At 42.1% G+C, this 26,345-nt stretch overlaps 1 protein-coding gene across 1 annotated transcript in view; it reads left to right on the forward strand.

Annotated features, from left to right (window-relative positions):
- prkg1b (protein kinase cGMP-dependent 1b) overlaps nt 1-26,345 on the forward strand; it is a 54,497-nt gene that overhangs the window by 21,666 nt on the left and 6,486 nt on the right. The window contains exons 3-10 of the mRNA XM_061707699.1: nt 1,953-2,066; nt 4,412-4,517; nt 7,141-7,204; nt 7,278-7,355; nt 7,443-7,537; nt 8,998-9,063; nt 11,030-11,104; nt 22,924-23,020. Coding sequence (XP_061563683.1) covers nt 1,953-2,066; nt 4,412-4,517; nt 7,141-7,204; nt 7,278-7,355; nt 7,443-7,537; nt 8,998-9,063; nt 11,030-11,104; nt 22,924-23,020 — 695 coding nt within the window. The remainder of the gene's footprint in view (nt 1-1,952; nt 2,067-4,411; nt 4,518-7,140; nt 7,205-7,277; nt 7,356-7,442; nt 7,538-8,997; nt 9,064-11,029; nt 11,105-22,923; nt 23,021-26,345) is intronic.

A 26,345-nucleotide genomic window follows, 5' to 3' on the forward strand; every position in this document is an offset into this window, starting at 1 on the left:
AGTCCTTGAGGGAACCAGTAGTCCTTGAGGGAACCAGTAGTCCTTGAGAGAACCAGTAGTCCTTGAGGGAACCAGTAGTCCTTGAGGGAACCAGTAGTCCTTGAGGGAACCAGTAGTCCTTGAGGGAACCAGTAGTCCTTGAGGGAACCAGTAGTCCTTGAGGGAACCAGTAGCCCTTGAGGGAACCAGTATTCCTTGAGGGAACCAGTAGTCCTTGGTGGAACCAGTAGTCCTTGGTGGAACCAGTAGTCCTTGGTGGAACCAGTAGTCCTTGAGGGAACCAGTAGTCCTTGGTGGAACCAGTAGTCCTTGGTGGAACCAGTAGTCCTTGAGGGAACCAGTAGTCCTTGAGGGAACCAGTAGTCCTTGAGGGAACCAGTAGTCCTTGAGGGAACCAGTAGTCCTTGAGAGAACCAGTAGTCCTTGAGGGAACCAGTAGTCCTTGAGGGAACCAGTAGTCCTTGAGGGAACCAGTAGTCCTTGAGGGAACCAGTAGTCCTTGAGAGAACCAGTAGTCCTTGAGGGAACCAGTAGTCCTTGAGGGAACCAGTAGTCCTTGAGGGAACCAGTAGTCCTTGAGGGAACCAGTAGTCCTTGAGGGAACCAGTAGTCCTTGAGGGAACCAGTAGCCCTTGAGGGAACCAGTAGTCCTTGAGGGAACCAGTAGTCCTTGAGAGAACCAGTAGTCCTTGAGGGAACCAGTAGTCCTTGAGGGAACCAGTAGTCCTTAAGGGAACCAGTAGTCCTTAAGGGAACCAGTAGTCCTTAAGGGAACCAGTAGTCCTTGAGGGAACCAGTAGTCCTTGAGGGAACCAGTAGTCCTTAAGGGAACCAGTAGTCCTTGAGGGAACCAGTAGTCCTTAAGGGAACCAGTAGTCCTTGGTGGAACCAGTAGTCCTTGGTGGAACCAGTAGTCCTTAAGGGAACCAGCAGTCCTTGAGGGAACCAGTAGTCCTTGAGGGAACCAGCAGTCCTTGAGGGAACCAGTAGTCCTTTAGGGAACCAGTAGTCCTTGGTGGGACCAGTAGTCCTTGAGGGAACCAGTAGTCCTAGAGGGAACCAGTAGTGCTTGAGGGAACCAGTAGTTCTTGAGGGAACCGGTAGTCCTTGGTGGAACCAGTAGTCGTTGAGGGAACCAGTAGTCCTTGAGGGAACCAGTAGTCCTTGAGGGAACCAGTAGTCCTTGAGGGAACCAGTAGTCCTTGAGGGAACCAGTAGTCCTTGAGGGAACCAGTATTCCTTGAGGGAACCAGTAGTCCTTGAGGGAACCAGTAGTCCTTGGTGGAACCAGTAGTCGTTGAGGGAACCAGTAGTCCTTGAGGGAACCAGTAGTCCTTGAGGGAACCAGTAGTCCTTGAGGGAACCAGTAGTCCTTGAGGGAACCAGTAGTCCTTGAGGGAACCAGTAGTCCTTGAGGGAACCAGTAGTCCTTGAGGGAACCAGTAGTCCTTAAGGGAACCAGTAGTCCTTAAGGGAACCAGTAGTCCTTGAGGGAACCAGTAGTCCTTGAGGGAACCAGTAGTCCTTCAGGGAACCAGTAGTCCTTGGTGGAACCAGTAGTCGTTGAGGGAACCAGTAGTCCTTGAGGGAACCAGTAGTCCTTTAGGGAACCAGTAGTCCTTGAGGGAACCAGTAGTCCTTGAGGGAACCAGTAGTCCTTGAGGGAACCAGTAGTCCTTTAGGGAACCAGTAGTCCTTGAGGGAACCAGTAGTCCTTGGTGGAACCAGTAGTCCTTGAGGGAACCAGTAGTCCTTAAGGGAACCAGTAGTCCTTGAGGGAACCAGTAGTCCTTGAGGGAACCAGTAGTCCTTAAGGGAACCAGTAGTCCTTGAGGGAACCAGTAGTCCTTGAGATTAAGAATTTAAGAAGTATGAGATTAGGAAGTTGCTCTTATTTCATTTCCAGAAGCGTTTGAGTTTTCATATCCCACAATGCACCTGTGTGTCACCAGAAGGGAAGGTGGAGGTGACCAAAGAGGGGGTGAAGCTGTGCACCATGGGACCGGGGAAGGTGTTCGGGGAACTGGCCATCCTCTACAACTGCACCAGGACAGCCACCGTCAGAAGTGAGTACCCCCTTACCTGATCCCCTCACACCTGGTCCCGGTCTGATCCAGGTCAGGGATCAGGACTGGACTCTGGTCCACACAAAGGCCCTGTCCCAATACTATCACTACCCCTAGTTTTCAGCACTACCCCTAAGTTTTGCTCGTTCCCGTGAGGGTAGTGGTGTCCCAATTCCTCTTTTCCCCTAGGGCTAGTGAAGAAAACTAGTGTAGTGGCTATGAATCTGTCCCTACGGATCGAGGGTTTTCCGATGCACCCTAGCTGAACTAGGGCCAGAAAAATTTCCCAGAATGCTTTTCGTCGTCATTTGCGGACTGAATAAAAAAAAAACAACATGGCGGACATTTCTTATTTTTTAGTGAATAAAATCAATATTTTGAGTTAGTTTCTGCATAAAAATGTGTTTTGATTACATTTCTAGCGAGAAATATATATTTTATTTTCATAATATTCACTCAGTGAATGTATATAATCACTCGTTTGCCCGTTGTTGTGAAGATCACGCCAGATTAAAGGCTGATTTATGGTTCCACGTTACACCAACGCAGAGCCTACGGCGTAGGTTACGTAACCTATGCCGTAGGCTCTGCGTCGATTAAACGCGGAACCATAAATCAGCAGGCAGGCAGAAATCTCGAAATTTTCGGAGCAAATTTCTTAACAGGCGTAGCTACAACTGTTAGATTTCATCTATTAAACCAACATTTATCTTCCTAAATGATTTATTTCAGCCAGCGGTAATTCTCCACAGAGCTGCAGGTTTCTCCCCCGGGACGACGGCGCAGGTTGATCACGTCTGTACTCCGGCTGCTGCTGCTCCGAGCCGGCGGCTCTTCTCATCTCCGAAAACATCGGATCAAATTTCTTAACATGCGTTATTTGGATAAACTGAGCCCAGGTTGATCTTAACGGTTACTTTTACGCCTGAAAAAATATTAAAACTTAATAAAGTTCTTTTCAGCGCTACAGCTGAAATTAAAACAGCTTTTGGCTCTCAGCTTCCTGATTAGGGGTAGGGATGAAAAGTAGGGGTAGGGGGAGTATTGGGACAGGACCCTGAGAAGATTTCAAGTGCCCTAAAATCTTTGCCCTCTTTTTAAGGGGTAGTGGTAGTGAGGGAGGGCTAGTGGTAGAACGTAGAGCTAGTGGAAGAAAGTAGGGGGTGTATTGGGATTGGGCCAAAGACTACCGGACCCAGAGCACTGCTGGACTTTGTGAGAAGTAAAACAGATGTAAAAGTCATGTCCAGATGTTGAAGGATGTGTGGTTCTGGGTTCCTGGAAAAAGTTTGATTCTGGTTTTGTATATACGAGGTTAGGAGGTCCACCTGGATCTCGTAACCTCCAGGTGAACCTACAGCTGGAGGTCCAGCTGACGTCAAACGTGCATCTAAAGGAGGTTTACTGTGTGAAAGACGACATATTTGAAGGTTACATTTAGTTTATTAAAATAAAGACTCAAACTTTGAACTCGACCACGACGAGCTCACCTGATTCACCGGCCTGTTGCCATGGTTACACACACTTGCCGTCTCCATGCACAGCTTGTCACTATGGCGACCAGGTCACCTGCTGGGGATTATGGGATGTCTGTCGCAGATCTTTGGAAAGTCTTTTCGTTCATCTTTTCTTCCTATTACTTCATGCTTCTTTCATTTTCTCTTTCCTTTTTTCCTCCGCTTCATGTCATCTAATTTATCCTTTTTTTCTCATCATTCTTTAGTCCTTTCTTTCATGTGTTTATTCTTTCATCCCTCCCTTCATTGTGGCTTATCTTCCTTTTTCCTTGTTTCCATCCCTTTTGTTTGGTCTTCAGCAGGGTCAGACTTTGGCGGATTAAGAGCTCTGCGTTTGTCGAGGTGAACGGTTAAAACCACATTTTATTACCACAATTTATTAAAAACTTCACACGACAGGAGGAGAATATTAATGAATATCTGGTCTAGTAAAGTCATGAGGACCAAGTCCGGCTGCGAGCAGTAAAAACGTCTGCTGGGAGGAGAACTCGTGTTAATGAGTTTAAACACGAGACAGAAGTCCAAGTTCAAACTTTCAGAGCTCACCTGATAGGCTGCTTCAGGTTGCTAAGCAACAACTTTACTTAATCAAAGAAAGAAAAGAAAAAATCCATGTGAACAAATCTAGATCAAGAAGTTCAGATCACGATTTATAGCTCTATAAATCCAGATTAAAAGGTCCAGATAAATAGATCCAGATCAATAAAGCAAGATGAATATATCTGGATCAACAAGTGCAGCTAAAAAAGAAAAGAATCCAGTGCAGTTAATGTAAACTTGATTGCAGCTCTGACGGTCTGTTCAGCTCTGCATTTCCCTGTTTTCCAGCTCTGACCCACATCAAGCTTTGGGCCATCGACCGCCAGTGTTTCCAGACCATCATGATGAGGACTGGACTCATCAAACACGCCGAGTACATGGACTTTCTGAAGAGGTGACTGCAGAACCGAGGGCTGCAAACACCCACACACACATACATGCTCACACAGAACCACCCAACTACTCAAGCAAGTTACCAATCAACCTATTAACCAATCAAGCAACCAACTACCTAACCAACCAAGCAAGCTACCACCCAACCACGAAACCAACCAACCAACCTATTAACCGATCAAGCAACCAACTACCCAACAAAGTAAGCAAGCAAGTTAACACCCGAGGGCGGCAGTAGCTCAGGTGGTAGAGCGGGTCGTCCAATGATCGGAAGGTCGGTGGTTCGAATCCCGCTCCGTCCCAGTTTGCTGTCGTAGTGTCCTTGGGCAAGACACCTTACCCACCTTGCCCCGTGTGAATGTGTTTGAATGTTTGGTGGTGGTCGGAGGGGTCGTTTGGCGCAATATGGCAGCCACGGTTCCGTCAGTCTGCAGGGCAGCTGTGGCTACAAACGTAGCTACCACCACTGGGGAGAATGTGTATGAATGAATAATGGTCTCTGTAAAAAGCGCTCTGGGTGCCTTGAAGGGCGCTATATAAAAGCAAGTCATTATTATCATTACCACCCAAACACAAAACCAACCAACTAACCGATTAACCGATCAAGCAACCAACCAACCACAAAACCAACTAACCAACCTATTAACCAATCATGCAACCAACCAACCACGAAACCAACCAACCAACCAACCAACCAACCAAACAACCACCCAACCAACCAACCAAACAACCACCCAAACCAACCAAGCAAGCAATCAAGCAACCAACTACCCAACCAAGTAGGCAAGCAATCTACCACCCAACCCCAAAACCAACCAACTAATCTATTAACCGATCAAGCAACCAACCAACTACCTAATGAACCAAGCAGGCAACCAACCCAACAAAGTAAGCAAGCAAGCAAGCAACTAACTAACTAACGAACTAACGAACTAACGAACTAACGAACTAACGAACTAACTAACTAACTAACTAACTAACTAACTAACTAACTAACTAACTAACTAACTAACTAACTAACTAACTAACTAACTAACTAACTAACCAACCAAGCAGTCAACTTACTAACATCGAGAAACCAACCTATTAACGTAGCAACCAACCAAGTAATCAAACCAACTAACTAACTAACTAACTAGCTAGCTTGCTCGCTCGCTCGCTCGCTCGCTCGCTCGCTCACTCGATCACTCGCTCACTCACTCACTCACTCACTCACTCACTCACTCACTCACTCACTCACTCACTCACTCACTCACTAACCCAACGCTGGTAGATTTCCTGCTCCATTCTCCCTCATGAACAAGACCCAGGGACTCCCAGGCCTGTGTTTTTCTGCCTCACATCTGAACTGACTTACCCAACATAGATGGAGAACATCTTCACAAGTATAAGGGCCGTACGTATAATCTGGATCTCAAAAGAAAATGCTTGGTAGAAGCTTTTAGTTTCTTCTTATTTTGGTATGCTGCATGTTAGCATTGGTGCTAGGGTGTGTACGGATGCTCTGTACCCAACAGTCAGTTGCAGCGTCCTCTACAGGGGGCCATGGTTATTAAAAGGTTGGCAGCGCCTGGAGAGGACATTCAACCCTTTTCTTACCGAGAACTATGGTCTGAGGGGACTCCTGGTTTCTCCTTCACACTCAACTCTGACTGAAGATCATTGAAGCCAACAAGGCCATGTCATCTGCAAAAAGAAGAGGTGAAGTCCTGACACCACGGAAATACAACACCCTCCTTCTCTTGGGGTGCCAAGAAATGTGTCTGTGGAGGTTAAGAATAGATTATGTGGTAAAACACCTACTTCAATGGAGTCCAACTCCATTCAGACCCCTACAGGACTCCCCTGAGACCGCTACAGGAGTCCCCTCAGACCTCTACAGGAGTCCCCTCAGACCTCTACAGGAGTCCCCTCAGACCTCTACATGAAGTCCTTCAGACCTCTACAGGAGATCCTTCCGACCCCTACAGGAGATCATTCAGACCTCTAAAGGAGATCCTTCAGACGTCTACAGGATATCCCTCAGACCAACCAACCAACCTATTGACACATCAAGCAACCAACCAAGAAAGCAACCAACTACCCAACCAGTTAGGCAAGCAATCTACCACCCAACCACGAAACCAACCAACTAACCTATTAACTAATCAAGCAACCAACCAAGCAAGCAACCAACTACCTAATGAACCAAGCAAGCAACCAACTACCCAACCAGTTAGGCAAGCAAGCTACCACCCAACCATGAAACCAACCAACTAACCTATTAACCAATCAAGCAACCAACCAATCACAAAACAGGAGATCCTTCAGACCTCTACAGGAGAGTAGAGGAAGTGCAAATTTTCCTACTTCCTGGCTGGAATCTGCATCGAGTTGGGATGTGGGCGGTTGGAAACGACTGCAGACCACTGCTAATCCTGGATTCTGGACTGGAGCCTGGAGGATAATTTTTCTCTTTTCTCTCAGAACACAGGGAAATAATTTCTGACAGAAAATATCTAGCATACCGAGCTGGGATATGAATCAGTGTCATCTGCATATAAAGTGAGTTTTGCTTAAATGAACACTAGATGGACTAGTTGACTAGACTGTTGTTTTATAGTTTGTGATACTCGTGTTTTCAGTGTTCCGACCTTCCAAAGTCTTCCGGAGGAAACGCTCAGCAAGCTGGCGGACGTCATGGAGGAGGTGAGTCCTTCACCATCGTCACAGTCTCAGGTAGCTGTAAACCGACCAATCACGCGCTCTCGTCGGTGCTCAGACTCACTACGAGGACGGCGAGTACATCGTCAGGCAGGGAGCTCCGGGAGACACCTTCTTCATCATCAGCAAGGGGAAGGTCAGTCCTCCTGTTCGGACCGTCATCACATACCTGTCGACTCCTCCCCCATCTCCTGTTAACCCCGCCCCCTGCCGTCTCCCACAGGTGAACGTGACCCAGGGGGATTCAGCCAATCAGGAGCCGGTGCACCTGCGGGAGCTGTCCAGAGGAGACTGGTTTGGAGAGCGAGCGCTGCAGGGGTAAGTGTCAGTGTCTGACATTTCCCCCAGTTTATGTTTCTGTTTTGCCCCGCCTGTCTTCCATCTGCCCTGATTGTTCACACCTGTGTCTCGTTACCCCCTTGTGTATATCTGGTCTTGTCTTTCCCTTGTTCCTTGTCGTTCCGTACTGTTTGCTCCCTCCATGTTGTCCCGTAGTCTTTGGATCCCTGTTTCTGTTCTGCCTCCTTTTGATCCTGCCCAGCAGCGCGTTGGTTCTTGTTTTTGTGTTTTTGCTCCAATAAATCCTTTTTTTTGGAACTCCTGCCTCTCGTTCTCCTGCATCTGGGTCCTAAACAACCACTCCGTGACAGTAAGGCCATGTGACCGGACCCACAGGACCGACCGGGCCGACGGTTCAAATGTGAAAAAGAGGAACCGTTGAAGACCCAAAATGTGGGAAAATAAAAGCATTAGTAGATTAACAGCGTTATGAAATAAATTGTTTTCTGGAGGAAAATTTATTAGCATACAAATAAAATATTTGTGAAATTCTTTTAAAAGTAGGAAAATCAAATATTTATAGAAAATAAAAATATAAATGAAAAAACTAATTTATATGCTAGACCTTTTCTATAATTTTTTCTATTATTATTATTATTATTATTATTATTATTGTTATTAGGGCCCGAGCACTTACAGTGCGAAGGCCAGGTGTGTTATTCATCAAAATGTGCGTCTCCATCCTGCGACAACGCGCATTACTTTTCTCAGTCAAAAGCGTTACCGTGGCGACGCTAGATGCCAAAAAGCGCACCTACCCTAAATCTGATTGGTCCAGACAGAAAAAACTTTGTGCCTCAAGCCCCATAATACGGTTTGACGTACATGCACGGAAATCGGTACAGACCTGTATCATGTCGCAACTTAAAGAAAAGTCTCTTGGAGCCATGGCCGAAACCGAACAGGAAGTCGGCCATTTTGAACATTTTGAATTAATCGCGTAATTTTGGCGCAATTTATGCCATTCCTTTGGGAGTTAATACGGCCCAAACCGTAACGTTCATAGTTCCTATTTTCTCTCATAACTTTTGAATGGTTTGACATAGAAAGTCGTTGCTTGCAGCTTTAATTATTATTATTATTATTATTATTATTATTATTATTATTATTATTATTATTATTATTATTATTATTGTTATTATTATTATTATTTTAACATTTTTTCTTCTACCTTTTTGGCACATTGTTTTTGTGTGAATTTCATTTTTATTGATTTTATGTAATTATTTAATTTATTTCTGCATTTATTTTATTTTCTGTTAATTTTGTTATTTTTGAAAATGTTTCTGTGTTCAGAGTACAAACGTTCTGGATAACGTGTGTGTGTGTGTGTGTGTGTGTGTGTGTGTGTGTGTGTGTGTGTGTGTGTGTGTGTGTGTGTGTGTGTGTGTGTGTGTGTGTGTGTGTGTGTGTGTGTGTGTGTGTGTGTGTGTGTACAGGGAGGACGTGAGGACAGCCAACGTTGTCGCTGCTGACACCGTCATCTGTCTGGTCATTGATCGTGAGTAAGTTGATGTTCTGGTAGCAGACACACCTAACCCCCCCATCCCCTCCCATCTGATCCCCCTCCTGGCTGACCCTGCAGCACCAGGTATTTTGGGAGGTGTTGTACATCTGCTCAGGTTTCTGGGCTGTTTTAAGCCTCGTGGAGAATGTGCTGCAGGTTCATGTAAAACGCGAGGCTGCCCTCTGCTGGCCGACAGGGGGAACTTCAGACACGCAGGAGTCCTCTTACTAAATACAAACACTTCAGATAAAGTTTGGATGCCGTCCAAACTTATTTTCAGCCACTAGTGGGTCTAGGTAGAAGAGCCATATTGGACCAAAAACACAAAAAACAAACATTTCTGGAGCCGCAAAAAATGAAAAAGTCTTGTATAAGCCTTAGAATGAAGGCAAACACATGCTGTATATTAGTTATAACTGGGTACTCTGCTGTAAATGTAGCTGCTAATGTCTTTCCATGTTACTCTTTTTGTTATTGGACAACTTCTCGCTACAGAGCAAACATTCAGGCAATGAATGCAAATGATTCAGTCCAAGAAACGTTGAATCCTCTACGGAAGAGTATTAGGGCCATGCAGGAGAAAACATATTTGAGAGGGGAAGATTTTTTTTTATTTTGCATTTCGAGAAAGAAGTCGAAATGTTGAGAAAAAAGTTGAGAATAAAGTCGAAATTTCGCCTTTTTTCTCAACATTTCAACTTTTTTCTCGAAATTGTACTTCAACATTATTGTCGACATTTCGACTTTTTGCTCGAAATTGTATTTCAACATTAATCTCAAAGTTTCAACTTTTTTCTCGACATTTCGACTTTTTTCTCGACATTTTGACTTTTTGCTTGAAATTGTATTTCAACATTAATCTCAAAGTTTCAACCTTTTTCTCGACATTTCGACTTTTTTCTCAAAGTGCACAATAAAAAAAAATCTTCTCCTCTCAAATATTTTTCTCCTGCATCCTGAATACTCTTCCGTACAAATTTTCGTTAACAGAAATGTTGAAATGTAGTATTTATTCTACACATTTTCTTTTTGAAAAAGCTCCAGGAGCTACTAGGGCCAGAACTCTACTTTTAGAGCTCATGTTTGTTGAGTTTTCAGAGGTTTTTGGAGAGGATTGTTCTGGTACATTCAGTCAAACCTGAGTTATTTAGGTCTTTTAGGCGACAAATGTTAAAACTGCTTTTATTTTGATATTAATGTCACTAAATGTTTGAGTTCCTTCTAAAACTGAACAGTTCTGGGTGTAGTTTGTTGAGCTCTTCAGGACGTTCTAGCTCAGAGGTCGGTAACCCAAAATGTTGAAAGAGCCATATTGGACCAAAAACACAAAAAACAAATGTCTGGAGCTGCAAAAAATTTTTAAGTCTTGTATAAGCCTTAGAATGAAGGCAACACATGCTGCATGTATCTATATTAGTTATAACTGGGGGAAAAACATTTTTCATTATGCACTTTGAGAAAAAGTGTAAATGTTGAGAAAAAAAGTGGAAATGTCGCGAAAAAAGTCGAAATTTCGAGAAAAAATTTGAAATGTCAAGATTAATGTTGAAGTACAATGTTGAGAAAAAAGTCGAAATGTCGAGAAAAAAGTCAAAATGTCGAGATTAAAAAGGAAAGGAAAAAGGAAGAAAAAAGAGAAAAAAAGGAAAAAAAGAAGAAAAAAAGGGAAAAAATTGGAAAAGAAGAAAAAAAAAAAGGAAAAAAAAGGTCAAACACCTTTGAAAAAGTTCCAGGCGGCGCTAAAGAGCCGTATGTGGCTCGAGAGCCGCGGGTTGCTGACCGCTGTTCTAGCTCCTCCATGAGGAGCAGTGACTGAGCTGTGGGTGTTTGTACGAGGACGTATCTCAGGAACGACCAGGGATCTGGATGATTGACAGCTCTCCACAGCCAATAGGAGCAGAGCTTCCCTGGATGAGAGCAGGTGATGCTCCTGCCAGTAACTTTGACTTTCTTTCCCTCCGCAGCTCCTTCAAGCACCTGATCGGCGGCCTGGAGGACGTTTCTAATAAAGCCTACGAAGACGGGGACGCCAAGGCCCAGTAGGTGTCTCAGTCTCTCACACGTCAACCAGAACATAAACCTCTGCTCTTATGAACATGAACCCTCAGCACACCGGAGCCTGATTTCCTCCCTCTGGTTCTGTAAACATCATCTGTTGATGTTAGCTTTGTTCCTGCGTGTCTCCGCTGTCGTCTCACTACGTCGGAATAAAACCCGTCCAGAACCCACTCATGGCTATATTCGGCGTGAGACCAGACGGGGCCGCTTTTAGGAATAGTATACATGATTTTATTGCATTTACGACTCTACTTGCGAGGCGACTAATTCTTCTTAAATGGAAGCACCAGTCCCCCCCCACACATAGCAGATGGATTAAGGATGTTCTGTTATACATACAATTAGAAAAGATCAAATTCACACTGAGAGGCTCCCTGGTGAAGTTTTGCAAAATGTGGCTCCCCTTCTTAGTTTATTATGAAAGGCTACAAGTATTGAATTGGGATGAGCAATAATCTGAATTGGGTTTAGGACACACGCCCCCCTCTCTCTCTCTCTTTCCTCTCTTTCCCCTCTATCTCTTTATGTTCCCCTTTTAATTTGCAATTACTGTCACAATCTTACACGTTTTTATTGTAGTGCTATTGTTGTTTTGTTTTTGTTTATTTGGCCGGGATATTTGTCATTGCCTTGATCCGTATGGACAGGACTGTTATTGGGTTATGTTATTTCACTAGTTCACAAGCCGTTAATTAGTCCACTAGTAGTTATATGGCCCTGTAGTAGTTATCTAGTTCACTAATTATCTAGTTCATTAGTTGTTAACTAGTCCACTAGTCCTTATCTTGTTCACAAGCGGTTAACTATCCCACTAGGTGTTACAGATGGTTAAAGTTCCATGCAATGCCACTCACGCATGATTCTCACGATCTCATGTGAGAATCACGTCTCTTGTTCGAGGGGGGAGGGGGGGTGGTCACCAGAGGTTGCAGTGTAGCCAAACAACCACCAGGGGCATCTGTGAGCAGGAAGACACCGCTCAGCCCACAGCAGCAGTGATCCAGAATTATTATTATAATTGCGTGAATCTTGTTCCCGCGAGTGAAACAGCCATGTTAATTTAGCACCATCTGTAACTAGTTCACTAGTTGATAACTAGTCCACTAATAGTTATCTGGTCCTGTAGTAGTTATTTTGTCCACTAGTTATCTAGTTCACTTGTTGGTAACTAGTCAACTAGTGGTTATCTAGTTCACTAGTTATCTTGTTCATGAGCTGTTAACTAGCCCTCTAGCTATTAACTAGTTCACTAGTTGATAACTAGTCAACTAGTATTTATATAGTTCACTAGCTGTTAACTAGTTCAGTAGTGGAAAACTAGTAAACTAGTAGTTATTTAGTTCACTAGCTGTTAACTAGTCCACAAGTTCATAACTAGTCAACTAGTATTTATATAGTTAACTAGATGTTAACTAGTTCACTAGCTGTTAAGTAGTTCACGAGCTGTTAACTAGTCCTCTAGTAGTTATCTAGTTCACTAGTTTTTAACTATTTCACTAGTTGTTTACTAGTTCACAAGCCGTTAACTAGTCCAGTAGTAGGTGTTAACTAGTTCACTAGTTGATACTAGTTATCTTGTTCATGAGCTGTTAACCAGCCCTCTAGCTATTAACTAGTTCACTAGTTGATAACTAGTCCACTAGTCCTTATCTTGTTCACAAGCGGTTAACTATCCCACTAGGTGTTAACTAGTTCACTAGTTGATAACTAGTCCACTAGTAGTTATCTGGTCCTGTAGTAGTTATCTAGTTCACTAGCTGTTAACTAGTCCACTAGTAGTTATCTGGTCATGTAGTAGTTATCTAGTTCACTGGTTATCTTGTTCACAAGCTCTTAACTAGTCAACTAGCTGTTAACTAGTCCACTAGCTGTTAACAAGTTCAGTAGTAGTTATTGAATCCTTTAGTACAGAGGTTTTCAACTGCTTTTGTCCCAGGGACCACCATTATAACCAATAAGCAACTTGGGGACCAGTATAACCAGTATGGGCCTATATAGGCTATTTATTTGCATCAGTGTATATTTTTATTTGCACCTTTTGCTATAAAAAAAACAAAAAACAGTCAATGAAAAATGAACAATAGGAAGCCAAGAGGGCTTATAATATTACAAAGTTCACTCTCACTCATTTGACTCATTTGGATGGGTAAATTACTCACAAAAATGAATAGTAAATGGAAAATAAATTGAGTCTAAATAAATATATATTTTTAAAATGATTGTTTTCCATTTACAATTTCACGGACCACCAGAGGGCCGCGGACCACCGGTTGACAAACCCTGCTTTAATAGTTACATAGTTCACTAATTATCTAGTTCACTAGTTGTTAACTATTCCATTAGCTAACGGCTAAATCAGGGGTCGGCAACCCAAAATGCTGAAAGAGCCGTATTGGACCAAAAACACAAACAACAAATATGTCTGGAGCCACAAAAAATGAAAAGTCTTGTATAAGCCTTAGAATGAAGGCAACACATGCTGCATGTTTCTATATTAGTTAGAACTGGGGGAAGATTTTTTTTTTTTCATTATGCACTTTGATAAAAAAATTGAAATGTCGAGAAAAAAGTCAAAATTTTGAGAAAAAAGTTGAAATGTCGAGATTAAAAAGGAAAGGAAAAAGGAAGAAAAAAGGAAAAAAAGAGAAAAAAAAGAAGGAAAAAAGGAGAAAAAAGGAAGAAAAAAAAGAGACAAAAGGAAAACAAAGAAAAAAAAGAAAAAAGAAAAAAAAGAAGAAAAAAAGGAAAAAAAAGGTCAAACATTTTTTAAAAAGCTCCAGGAGCCACCAGGGCGGCGCTAAAGAGCCACATGCGTCTCTAGAGCCGCGGGTTGCCGACCCCTGGGCTACATAGTCCACTAGTAGTAATCTGGTCCTCTAGTAGTTATTTAGTTCACTACTCATCTAGTTCACAAGCTGTTAACTAGTCCACTAGTAGTTACATTATATGGTCATCTAGTAGCTACCTAGTTTATTACTTATCTAGTCCACTGGCTGTAATCTAGTCCACTAGTTAACTAGTGCACTAGTTATCACTGGTCAGAGTGAAGCCCCCCCCCCCACCACCACCACAGTGGTCCACCAGAGACCTGGGGCCGGATTCACCAATATGTTATATGATCTTAAGAAATGTCTTAAGATCTAAAATTAAGAAGTTCATAAGAAAGTTCTTAAGTGCAATTCCTCAATATTTTCTTAAGAACGCTCTTAAGAACTGTCATTTCTTACGAATTTCTTATTTTTCCTACTTAAGAACTTCTTAAAATATGTATCCGAAATGGCATACTAAGTACTACATGCTACATGCTGCATTAGTATGTACTGTATACTGCATCAGTATGTACTGTATACTGCATACTAAATGAAGGATTCAGTAGCCGCTCCAGCAGACCGTTCACACAGCAGTAGCAGCCAAGTATCCCAGAATTATGTTATATTATTATTATTATTATTATTATTATTATTATTATTATTATTATTATTATTATTATTATTATTATTATTATTATTATTTTTATTAATTTCATTATATTCAGTCATGCACCTGAAGCAAGACTTCACTACACCGATGCATCGCTCCACAATATTGCGGTTCTTTGTTTGTGCAAATGTGTTGAAAAAGGTGATATTAGTCTTACCTTTTCACAGAAGAAATTTTAAGACAGGTCAAGGTTGTCTTAAAGTTAAGAAAAAAGTCAAGAACAAATTTGAGAACTTTTATTTCAAGAATACCATTTATTCTTTTTAAGTTTTTTCTTAAGAAGAAAGTTGAGAAAATACTTAAGAACTTTTTTGGAGAATATGACTCCTTCTCTTTTTTCTTCTTAAGACTGAACTTAAGAAAAAAATGACACTTAAGAAGATTTTTTTTTCTTAAGAATGTTTTGTGAATCCGGCCCCAGACACCTGTGGCTCCGGCGCTGCTGCAGGTGCGACTGCAGGTTTGATGTTGACGACCTCCATGACCCTGAAGGTCGGAGGCTGGAAACACGAACCGTTTCTCCCTGTATCTGGCTGCAACACTGAACTAGTCCTGATCCAGGTCTTGGTTCTGACTCTGACCAGAACCGGTCCAGAACCGGTCCAGTCGGCGATGGATCGGACCCCGGGACAGCTGTGGTGGATCAGGTGACGGCCGGTCATGTGACTGCCGGTCATGTGACACGGTGCCGTCACTGCTGAACTGTCGTCTCCTCTTCAGGTCCAGATTGAACACACAGGTGTCCTGCTGTTGCTACGGTAACGACGGATGGAAAACAGTGTGAAACGTGAGCGTCGGTTTGTCCTTCCCACGTTTCACTCGTTCTTCGTGAACTGAGGCGTTTATTTGTTTTATTACTGTCATTTATGGGAATAATTTTACCATTTAAATCTTTGTAAATGTTGTTTTTGAGAAACTAAAACATAACAAAACACTAAACTGGGAATACATGAATAAGAAACAGGTTTAATGATTAGAGGAAACTTTTTTTGATTTTGATTTGATTTGATTTATTTTATACGTGTAAAAGACAACAATTAAAGAGAAAATAAGAAAACAAAGCAAACAAAAAAAAACAAAACAAAGAATTTCATACTTTAACACTTAATATCTTAATTACATGTGCAAAAAGGAATAGGAGGAAGTATAAACTTATTTAATCCTACCCCCATTCACTAATCATTTATTAACACGTATTTATAATAACTGTACTATAATTATACTCACACACTTACCTATACATACATACACATAGTTGAGTATTTCTATATATTTGTACACACCTGGCCATATAAATATTTATATAAATATACTTATTTACACCATACTATCTCTATATTAACTCCATCTGCTCTATATCTCTCTATATATATCTATTTACACACGTATTCACACACATACACATATATAAACTAGGGCTGGGACTTTATCGCGTTAATTACGATTAATTAATTACAGAAAAATAACGCAACAAAAAAAATAACGCATTTAATCGCAATTTACTTTTGCACTCCAAACAGTGTGGAACGTTTCTCATTGCACGAGTTCCCGAGTCCGAAACTGATGGGAAGTCGTTGCTGGGTTCGGTGGGCGGAAATTTTAGTTTTAAAACACTACCGAGTGGAAACCTGGATAAAAGCACAGTTGTGTGCAAATTGTGCAAGAAAGAATTTGCCTATCAGCAAATTTTCCAGCCTCCGCTATGACCTCAATGCCAAACATGTTGCAGCGAGCACAGACGATGCTCCTAATTCGACAATTTAGTTTTTTAAGCTCATTTATGTGATATTATGTGATTCAGTCATATACCAAAATCCATTTAAATTGAAAAATGTTGCTTCTTGTGTCAAATATTGATATGCGATTAATTGTGATGAATTAATTACAAAATGTCTAATTAATTAGATTAATTTTTTTAATCGAGTCCCACCACTAATATATGCAGGACTGTCTCAGAAAATTTGAATATTGTGATAAAGTCCTACATGAATGTCATACATTCTGGATTCATTACAAATCAACTGAAATATTGCAAGCCTTTTATTATTTTAATATTGCTGATTATGGCTTACAGCTTAAGAAAAACTCAAATATCCTATCTCAAAAAATTAGAATATTCTGGGAATCTTAATCTTAAACTGTAAGCCATAATCCGCAATATTAAAATAATAAAAGGCTTGCAATATTTCAGTTGATTTGTAATGAATCCAGAATGTATGACACTTTTGTTTTTTTATTGCATTATATAAAATAAATTCAATTCAATTCAATTTTATTTATATAGCGTCTAATACAACAAAAGTTGTCTCTAGACGCTTTGCAGAGACCCAGAACATGACCCCCGAGCAATTATTACATAAACAACCGCAGGCCAGCACACAGCTCCCGAAGCTCCGGCCCAATCAGCAAGTCCCAGGTTAGGGTGCAGGGTCGGGGAAAGGTTGAGAAGGGGCAGGGCCAGGGAGAGGAGTCTTGACGGACAAACCTTCTCCACCGCCTGAAAGGGGCCGTTACCCTGCCCCCCTCACTCCCACACTGCAGGATCCGGTGTTGTGTATTCAGAGATGCTCTTCGCCACCGGCAGAGGATGCTGCACCATGAACAAAAGAGAAAAAAAGAGAAGAAAAAAGGGAGGGCCAGCACAAGAAACTACAGGAGCGACTCTAACACACTAGAGTTTACACTACCTAGAGATTTACCAACACCAGCTAGAGGTTTACTAAACACTAACTATAGGCTTTACTAAACAGAAATGTTTTAAGTTTAGTTTTAAAGGTGGAGGTGGTGTCAGCCTCCTTAACCCAGATTGGAAGTTGGTTCCATAGTAGTGGTGCCTGATAACAGAACGCCCGCCCTCCAAATCTACATTTAGATACTCTAGGAACTACGAGTAAACCTGCACTCTGAGAACGGAGAGCTCTGCCAGGAACATAAGGCACTATCAGGTCTTGCAAATAATGCGGAGCTAAGCCGTTTTGGGCTTTATACGCAAGTAATACAATTCTAAATTGGATTCTGAATTTTACGGGTAACCAATGGATGGATAAAGAACTTTATCACAATATTCAAATTTTCTGAGACAGTCCTGTACATATCCATACACATACACTCATACATACCAACATACATATATACAGTATATATATATATTTATTTATATATATATATATATATATATATATACATACATATATACATGCACATATATATACACCTGCATACATACACATATAATTAGCTGCCCATTTCTGTACATAAATATAAACATCTACCCATTCAGCCATTACACCATATCTCTCTGGAGTGTTTATGTAACGTCGTCCTGACCCGACCAGCAGCCACCGTTGCCATGGAAACCCGACTCTCCTGCTTCCGGGAAGTAGACCGGCCCCCGTGGGGCCGTGACTGGCCGGGACAGGTGGACGGTTCCCAGAACTCCTGGAATCCAGTCGTGATGAGGTGACGGCTAAGATGTTCCTGGGTGAGGAGGATTCATTCCCTCCGGGGGGGGGACACGCTGTCCTCTGGGGGTCCACCGGTCCCCCCTCTGGGGAGGGAGGTCCACCGGCCCCTCCTCTAATTCCTGGGGAGGCTTGTCACCTCTCGGGTTCCCGGTCTGGTCCCGACGCTGCAGCGGAGCCTGACCTTCAGCTGCAGAGAGGAATGCTGCCGCGGGTCAGACGAGATGTTTGAAGCAGTTTTCAGGTCACTGGTTATTCTGGGAGACAGTCATCTGACCGCTGGAGGGTTGTTGTTGTTGGATCCTTCATTCCTGAATATTTTTACGTCTGACAGCAACGTTTAGGTAATGTTTCCCGTTTTAGGTCGGGAAAAATTCTGTCAGAGTTGAAAAAGCATTAAAACCTAACTCCTTTTGCTGGTACAGAATGTACCGGACCAATCACAGCTTCATGCAATGACTCAACCAGAGTGCTTAGGAAGTCCAGACCAAGTCCAGACCTGAACCCTGTCCGGGTCCAGATCCAGACCTGAACCCGGTCCAGGTCCAGACCTGAACCTGGATGAGATGCTGTGGACCTTCAGAGAGCTCAATGACCTGAAACTATGATGGGAGAATGGACCAGAACTCCTCCAGAACCAGGAGACCCTGATGAAGTCAGACAGGAACCATCTACTCAGGGTTCCTGCTGGAGGAACCATCTATTCAGGGTTCCTGCTGGAGGAACAATCTACTCAGGGTTCCTGCTCCACATTTTTTTAGTTTTGGTCTCATTTTTGTAAAATGTCAAATGGAAAAGTTGTTCATCTAAGGATATTTGTTCACCAAGACCCAGGTTTTCTGGGACATGAAAGAATATATTGAAATATGTGGTGGAATATGATGAAATATGGTGGAATATGGTGGAATATGCTGAAATATGGTGAAATATAGTGGAATATGGTGAAATATGGTGAAATATGGTGGAATGTGGTGGAATATGATGAAATATGGTGGAATATGCTGAAATATGGTGAAATATGGTGGAATATGCTGAAATATGATGAAATATGGTGGAATATGCTGAAATATGGTGGAATGTGGTGGAATATGGTGAAATATGGTGGAATATGATGAGATATGATGAAATATGGTGGAATGTGGTGGAATATGGTGAAATATGATGGACTATGGTGGAATATGGTGAAATATGGTGGAATGTGGTGGAATATGATGAAATATGGTGGGATATGGTGGAATATGATGAAATATGGTGGAATATGGTGGAATGTGTTGAAATATGGTGGAATGTGTTGAAATATTGTGGAATGTGGTGGAATATGGTGGAATGTGTTGAAATATGGTGGAATGTGTTGGAATATGGTGGAATGTGTTGGAATATGGTGGAATGTGTTGGAATACGGTGGAATGTGTTGGAATACGGTGAAATATGGTGAAATAGGGTGAAATATGAGGAAATATGGTGGGATATGGTGGAATATGATGAAATATGGTGGAATATGATGAAATATTGTGGAATGTGGTGGAATATGATGAAATATGGTGGAATATGGTGGAATGTGTTGAAATATGGTGGAATGTGTTGGAATACGGTGGAATGTGTTGGAATACGGTGAAATATGGTGAAATAGGGTGAAATATGAGGAAATATGGTGGAATATGGTGGAATACGGTGAAATATGCTGACATAGGGTGAAATGTGATGAAATGTGGTGGAATATGATGAAATTGTCAGGGTTTGACACTTCCCCCCAGTGTTTGAGTTTCAGTTCTGTCCCTCCTGTTTCCCATCTGCCCTGATTGTCTGCACCTGTGTCTCGTTATCCCCTGTCTATACCTGGTCTTGTCATTCCCCTGCTCCCTGTCGGTCCGTACTGTTTCTACCTCCATGTTTTCCTCGTCAGGTTTTTGTGGCCACGTTCACGTTCATGTTCTTGTTTTGTATCCTGCTCTGCAGCGCTTTTAGTTTGGTTTTTGCTAAATAAATCCTGCTTTTTTGCAACTCCTGCCTCCTGCTCTCCTGCGTTTGGGTCCTCAACAAACCACATCTGTGACAGAAATATGGTGGAATACGATGAAATATGGTGGAATATGATGAAATACGGTGAAATACGGTGAAATACGATGAAATATGGTGGAATATGATGAAATACGGTGAAATACGGTGAAATATGGTGGAATATGATGAAATACGGTGAAATACGGTGAAATATGGTGGAATATGATGAAATATGGTGGAATACGGTGAAATACGGTGAAATACGGTGGAATACGATGAAATATGGTGGAATATGATGAAATACGGTGGAATATGGTGGAATATGATGAAATATGGTGGAATACGGTGAAATACGGTGGAATACGGTGAAATACGATGAAATATGGTGGAATATGATGAAATATGGTGGAATACGGTGAAATACGGTGGAATACGATGAAATATGGTGGAATACGGTGAAATACGATGAAATATGGTGGAATATGATGAAATATGGTGGAATATGATGAAATACGGTGGAATACGGTGAAATACGATGAAATATGGTGGAATATGATGAAATATGGTGGAATACGGTGAAATATGGTGAAATACGATGAAATATGGTGGAATATGATGAAATATGGTGGAATATGATGAAATATGGTGGAATATGGTGAAATATGGTGGAATATGATGAAATATGGTGGAATACGATCAAATATGGTGGAATATGATGAAATATGGTGGAATACGGTGAAATACGGTGGAATACGATGAAATATGGTGGAATATGATGAAATACGGTGGAATACGGTGAAATACGATGAAATATGGTGGAATATGATGAAATATGGTGGAATACGGTGAAATATGGTGAAATACGATGAAATATGGTGGAATATGATGAAATATGGTGGAATATGATGAAATATGGTGGAATACGATGAAATATGGTGGAATGTGATGAAATATGGTGGAATATGCTGAAATATGCTGAAATATGATGAAATAAGGTGGAATATGATGAAATATGGTGGAATATGGTGGAATAGGGTGAAATATGATGAAATATGGTTGAATATGGTTGAATATTGTGAAATACGGTGAAATATGGGGAAATAGGGTGAAATATGGTGGAATATGGTGGAATATGGATCTACAGATGTTGGAACTACAGATGCTGGACCATGGAGGTTCTTAGGTTGGCCCACAAGTGTTGCAGTGGTTCTTGTGCAACAGTAGGAACTACAATCCGAGGATTCTTGGGTTTCTACAGAACTAAATAGTTAAAAACTGGTCCAAAGCTCTGAAGATGGTGTAAAGTTCTGGCGGCTGCTTCTTGTGATGTAAACAGGCTGCTGCTCCGGTCCGGACCGGGAACCCCAGCTGGTGTTAATCTGGGTCGGGGGGTCCGGTTTCCTGCAGGGACGGCGTGTCCTCGTCCCCGCCAACGCCTCTAGAAGGTGAACCTCCCAGCACAGTTTCCAGCTGCCAAATATAGTGTTGCTGCAGGTCCAGGGCCTCCTCCCCGGGGGGGGCGGGGCCTCCCCGCCGGTGCCAGCCCGTCCTCCGGACCCGGCCCCCAGTCCTCAGAGGGCCGGTTCTGACTCAGACGTCCTCAGAGGTCCCCAGAGATCCAGGGAACCAGGAAGGTCCCACTACGACCCGCCCTGCTGATGACCTGGATGTGGGCCGAGCTGCCGGTTCTGGTCCCGTCTCTGCCCCCGTCTCTGCCCCCCCTCCGCCGGGCCCCCGGCCCCCGCCATGTAGACCGGACCTCCTTCAGGACGGCCCTGCTGCGGACGCTCTGCAGAACCTTCTCGTGAGAACCGGACCGGGAACCTTCCAGACCTGCTGGGAACCACATTCCTGCTTGAAGCCGCTCAGGACATGAGGGAACTAGTTCCCGTCCCGCCGCGGCGGCGCCGCCCGCGCCTCACCAGCCTGCCGCCCCCACCGGCCGCCTTCTCCCTCCCCATCACCTCCTTCTCCATCCACACCTGCAGGAAGTTCCCCTTCTTCCAGGTGGTGCGGTGCCGGACCGGCTGCAGGTACGGGGGGGGGCGGTCGCCACCCGTCCCTGGAAATACGGAATTGTTCCGTAATTGGGAATTAAAAGTTCCGTATTGAACCAATACGGACATATATTATGCTCTTATTTATTGATGTCATAACATACAGGTGAAGGTCGGAAAATTTGAAAATATTGCAAAACTAAATTAAGTAAATTCAACTAAAGGTTAAACAAATATATTATTTACTACATTCAAAGTGAGATATTTATGGAAGAGTATTAGGGCCAGGCAGGAGAAAAATAAAAATAATATTTTAGAGGAGGAAGACTTTTTTTTCATGATGCACTTTGAGAAAAAAGTCAAAATGTCGAGATTAATGTTGAAGTACAATTTCGAGAAAAAAGTCGAAATTTTGAGAAAAAAGTCAAAATTTCGTGAATAAAGTTGAAATGTTGAGAAAAAAGGCAAAATCTTGACTTTACTCTTGAAATTGTATTTCAAAATTAACATTTCAACTTTTTTCTCAAAGTGCACATTAAAAAAAAAATCTTCCCCTCTCAAATATTTTTTCTCCTGCATGGCCCTAATACTTTATGAAAGCCCCAAATAAATCCTGCTGGTTCCAGCTGGTTCCTGTTGGTTCCTGCAGGACCCGCTGAAGGTGCCGGGTGTTAGTTTTTTGAAACTTTTGAAACTTTATTTACATATAGATTTGTCTTTTTAATTTGCTTTGTTTTGCTTATGGTTTTCTTTGTTTTTTTTCAGTATATACATTTTATGTATTCTGATTATTTTGTTTTTCTTTTAATCTGTTTGAATAAATAATTAAATGAAATAAATGAAAGGTTCTCTGCTTGTTTGCAGGTACGAAGCCGAGAACTCCTTCTTCTCCGGCCTGAAGCTCGGAGACTTCAACCTCATCGACACGCTGGGAGTCGGGGGGTTTGGACGCGTGGAGCTGGTACGTGTGTGTGTTTAGTTTTTATTTTAGTTTAGTTTATTGGTCCTTTCAATTTCCACAACACAAATAATCCAAAGTACAGGTGTAAGTCGTCAGTGTAGTACAAAAATATATATATAATTTTTGGTATAATATATATTAATATATGGATTCATTACAAATCAACTGAAATATTGCAAGCCTTTTATTATTTTAATATTGCTGATCATGGCTTACAGCTTAAGAAAACTCAAATATCCTATCTCAAAAAATTAGAATATTCTGGGAATCTTAATCTTAAACTGTAAACCATAATCAGCAATATTAAAATAATAAAAGGCTTGCAATATTTCAGTTGATTTGTAATGAATCCAGAATGTATGACATTTGTGTTTTTTTAATTGCATTACAGAAAATAAAGAACTTTATCACAATATTCTAATTTTCTGAGACAGGCCTGTATATAAAATTTTATACAATTTTGACTATAAACCAAGGACCAAAAGGTGTAGACTGAAGCCTAAGCTTATGACGTCTATCCTTTTCACAAAAAAATTGCATTAGCTTTTATAAACTAATGCAATGTCATTAATAAATATCGTTCCATACAGTATTTATATAAGCAATAATACAATAGTACATACACACACACACACACACACACACACACACACACACACACACACACACACACACAGGCAAGAACCAATGTCAAACAACAATACAATTCAAAAGCAACTATGTATATACAGTGTGTGTGTGTGTGTGTGTGTGTGTGTGTGTGTGTGTGTGTGTGTGTGTGTGTGTGTGTGTGTGTGTGTGTGTGTGTGTGTGTGTGTGTGTGTGTGTGTGTGTGTGTGTGTGTGTGTGTGTGTGTAACTGGACTCCGGTCCTCGTGATCAGGCCCCCGTGACGGTTCGTCCCGCTTGTTTTCACCAGATTTACTGGTTAAAGAGGTGGGAGTGTTGGAGGGGGCGGGGCTACCGGGGAAGCCCTGGGGGGCCTGAGCGGGAAACCCGCCCCCACCCCAGGGTGCAGCTATCTTTAGTCATTCAGTGAGTTTAGATGGGAAGTTTAATTCCTCTTGAATTCAGAATTAAAATTAAATCTGATTCAAAATGAGTAAAAATGACCATGTAAACACCTAATTCTGAATGAAAATGTCCATTCCAAATTAAACTTAATTCCGAAGTAAGTGGCTGGTTTATTCTGATTTTAAATCTGAATAGAATAATTCCACGATCATGTAAACACTCATTCCTCTTTAAATTAATTCCGGTCTTCCTTTCTGCTCGTTCCCTCGTCCGTCTGTCTCCATGATCTTATATTCCACTGGGCTGGTTTTCCAAACAAAGTTTCAAGATGCAGCAGCAGTAAACGCTGGTCAAGAGCAGAGACCATTTATTTAATAAATAGCTTGGAGGATCTGGAAATAATTAACCCTTGTGCTGTCTTTTGATTTTGATTTTGAGTTTTTTTATTTCGGTCCATTTGGATACAACATAATACAACATAAAAAAAAAAAAGTCCAATATTTTAAGTGGCACCGAAAAGGTATAGGCTGAAGCCAAGGCTTATTATGCCTACACTTTTATGAACCTCGACTCAGGAGGTTTTATACAAAATAAAACTAATAATTTGGGTTCAAACATTGAAAAAGAATGGATATATTGGACAAGTAACAAGCAAACAAGCAAAGACAAAAAAAAACATACTATAAATTGCCTTCAGGTCAAGGAAGGTTGAAGAGAAGAAGGGAGGAAAGAAGGAAAGAAGGAAGGATGGATGGATGGAAGGAAAGGAGAAAAGAGGAAGGAAAGAAGGAAGCAGAGAGCAGGAGGAAAGAAGGAAAGAGAATTAGGTAATTTTGACCCGAAGACAGCACAAGGGTTAAAAGGACAGATGGCAGGAAACAAAAATTGTGAACTTTTCAAAGTTGTAGCGGCTAAGTTTGTTTTTCTTCCGGTAGTTTAACTTCCGGTCCCCCCCCTATCCAATCAGAACCTTCCCAACCCCCAGACCTGGAGAGGAATTGGAGAAAGATCATCAAACGTGTTTCCATGGAAACCTCCATTCAAAATTACTATTTCCATGTAAACTCGAAGGAAAATAGTTTAATTCTGAATTATTTAATTCGGAATAATTAATTCAGAATTAAAAAACATCATGTAACCGTGACCAATGTGTGTGGGACTACAGCGCTGCTGGGGGGCGGGGCTTAGCTCTGACTGACCAATCACAGCCGAGCGTCGAGGATCTGAGGGAAGACCGTCTGGTTAGGGACCAAACACCGGTCCTGGTGGAAACCTGGTCCTCAGGGGACGTGGGGGGCCACAGATACAGATCCTTCTGTAGATGGTAGCGAGCCGGAACCTGGACCTGAACCTCAGCTGGAATGTTGAAATTCTGGTGGCCCCTGTTGGCCTCTGATGGCCTTTGATAGGCTTTGGTGGCTCTTCTTGGCTCCTGGAGGCCCCTGATGGCCACTGATAGCCCCTTTTGGCCACTGGTGGGATCTAATGGCCCCTGGAGGCCCCTGATAGGCTCTGACTTTAAAATGTGTAAATCTTAACCCTTGTGCTGTCTTTGGGTCAAGGAAGGAGGAAGGGAAGAAGGGAGGAAAGAAGGAAGGAAGGAAAGAAGGAAGGAAGGAAGAAAAGAAGGAAGGAAGGAAAGAAGGAAGGAAGGAAGAAAAGAAGGAAGGAAGGAAGGAAAGAAGGAAGGGAAGAAAGAAGGAAGGAAGGAAAGAAGGGAGGAAAAAAGAAGGGAGGAAAAAAGAAGGAAGGAAGGAAGGAAGGGAAAAAAGAAGGAAAGAAGGAAGGGAGAAAAGAAGAAAAGAAGAAAAGAAGGAAGGAAGGAAGGAAGGAAGGAAGGAAGGAAGGAAGGAAGGAAGGAAGGAAGGAAGGAAGGAAGGAAGGAAGGAAGGAAGGAAGGAAGGAAGGAAGGGAAAAAGGAAGGAAGGAAGGAAGGAAGGAAGGAAGGGAAAAAAGAAAGAAGGAAGGAAGGAAGGAAGAAAAGAAGGAAGGAAAGAAGGAAGGGAAGAAAGAAGGGAGGAAAAAAGAAGGAAAAAAAGAAGGAAAGAAGGAAGGGAGAAAAGAAGAAAAGAAGGAAGGAAGGAAGGAAGGAAGGAAGGAAGGAAGGAAGGAAGGAAGGAAGGAAGGAAGGGAAAAAAGAAGGAAAGAAGGAAGGGAGAAAAGAAGAAAGGAAGGAAGGAAGGAAGGAAGGAAGGAAGGAAGGAAGGAAGGAAGGAAGGAAGGAGGGAAGGAAGGAAGGGAAAAAGGAAGAAGGAAGGAGGGAAGGAAGGAACAGGAGAATTAGGTCATTTTGACCCAAAGACAGTACAAGG

The sequence above is a fragment of the Cololabis saira genome, chromosome 19, assembly GCF_033807715.1.
Source record: "Cololabis saira isolate AMF1-May2022 chromosome 19, fColSai1.1, whole genome shotgun sequence".
NCBI lineage: Eukaryota > Metazoa > Chordata > Actinopteri > Beloniformes > Belonidae > Cololabis > Cololabis saira.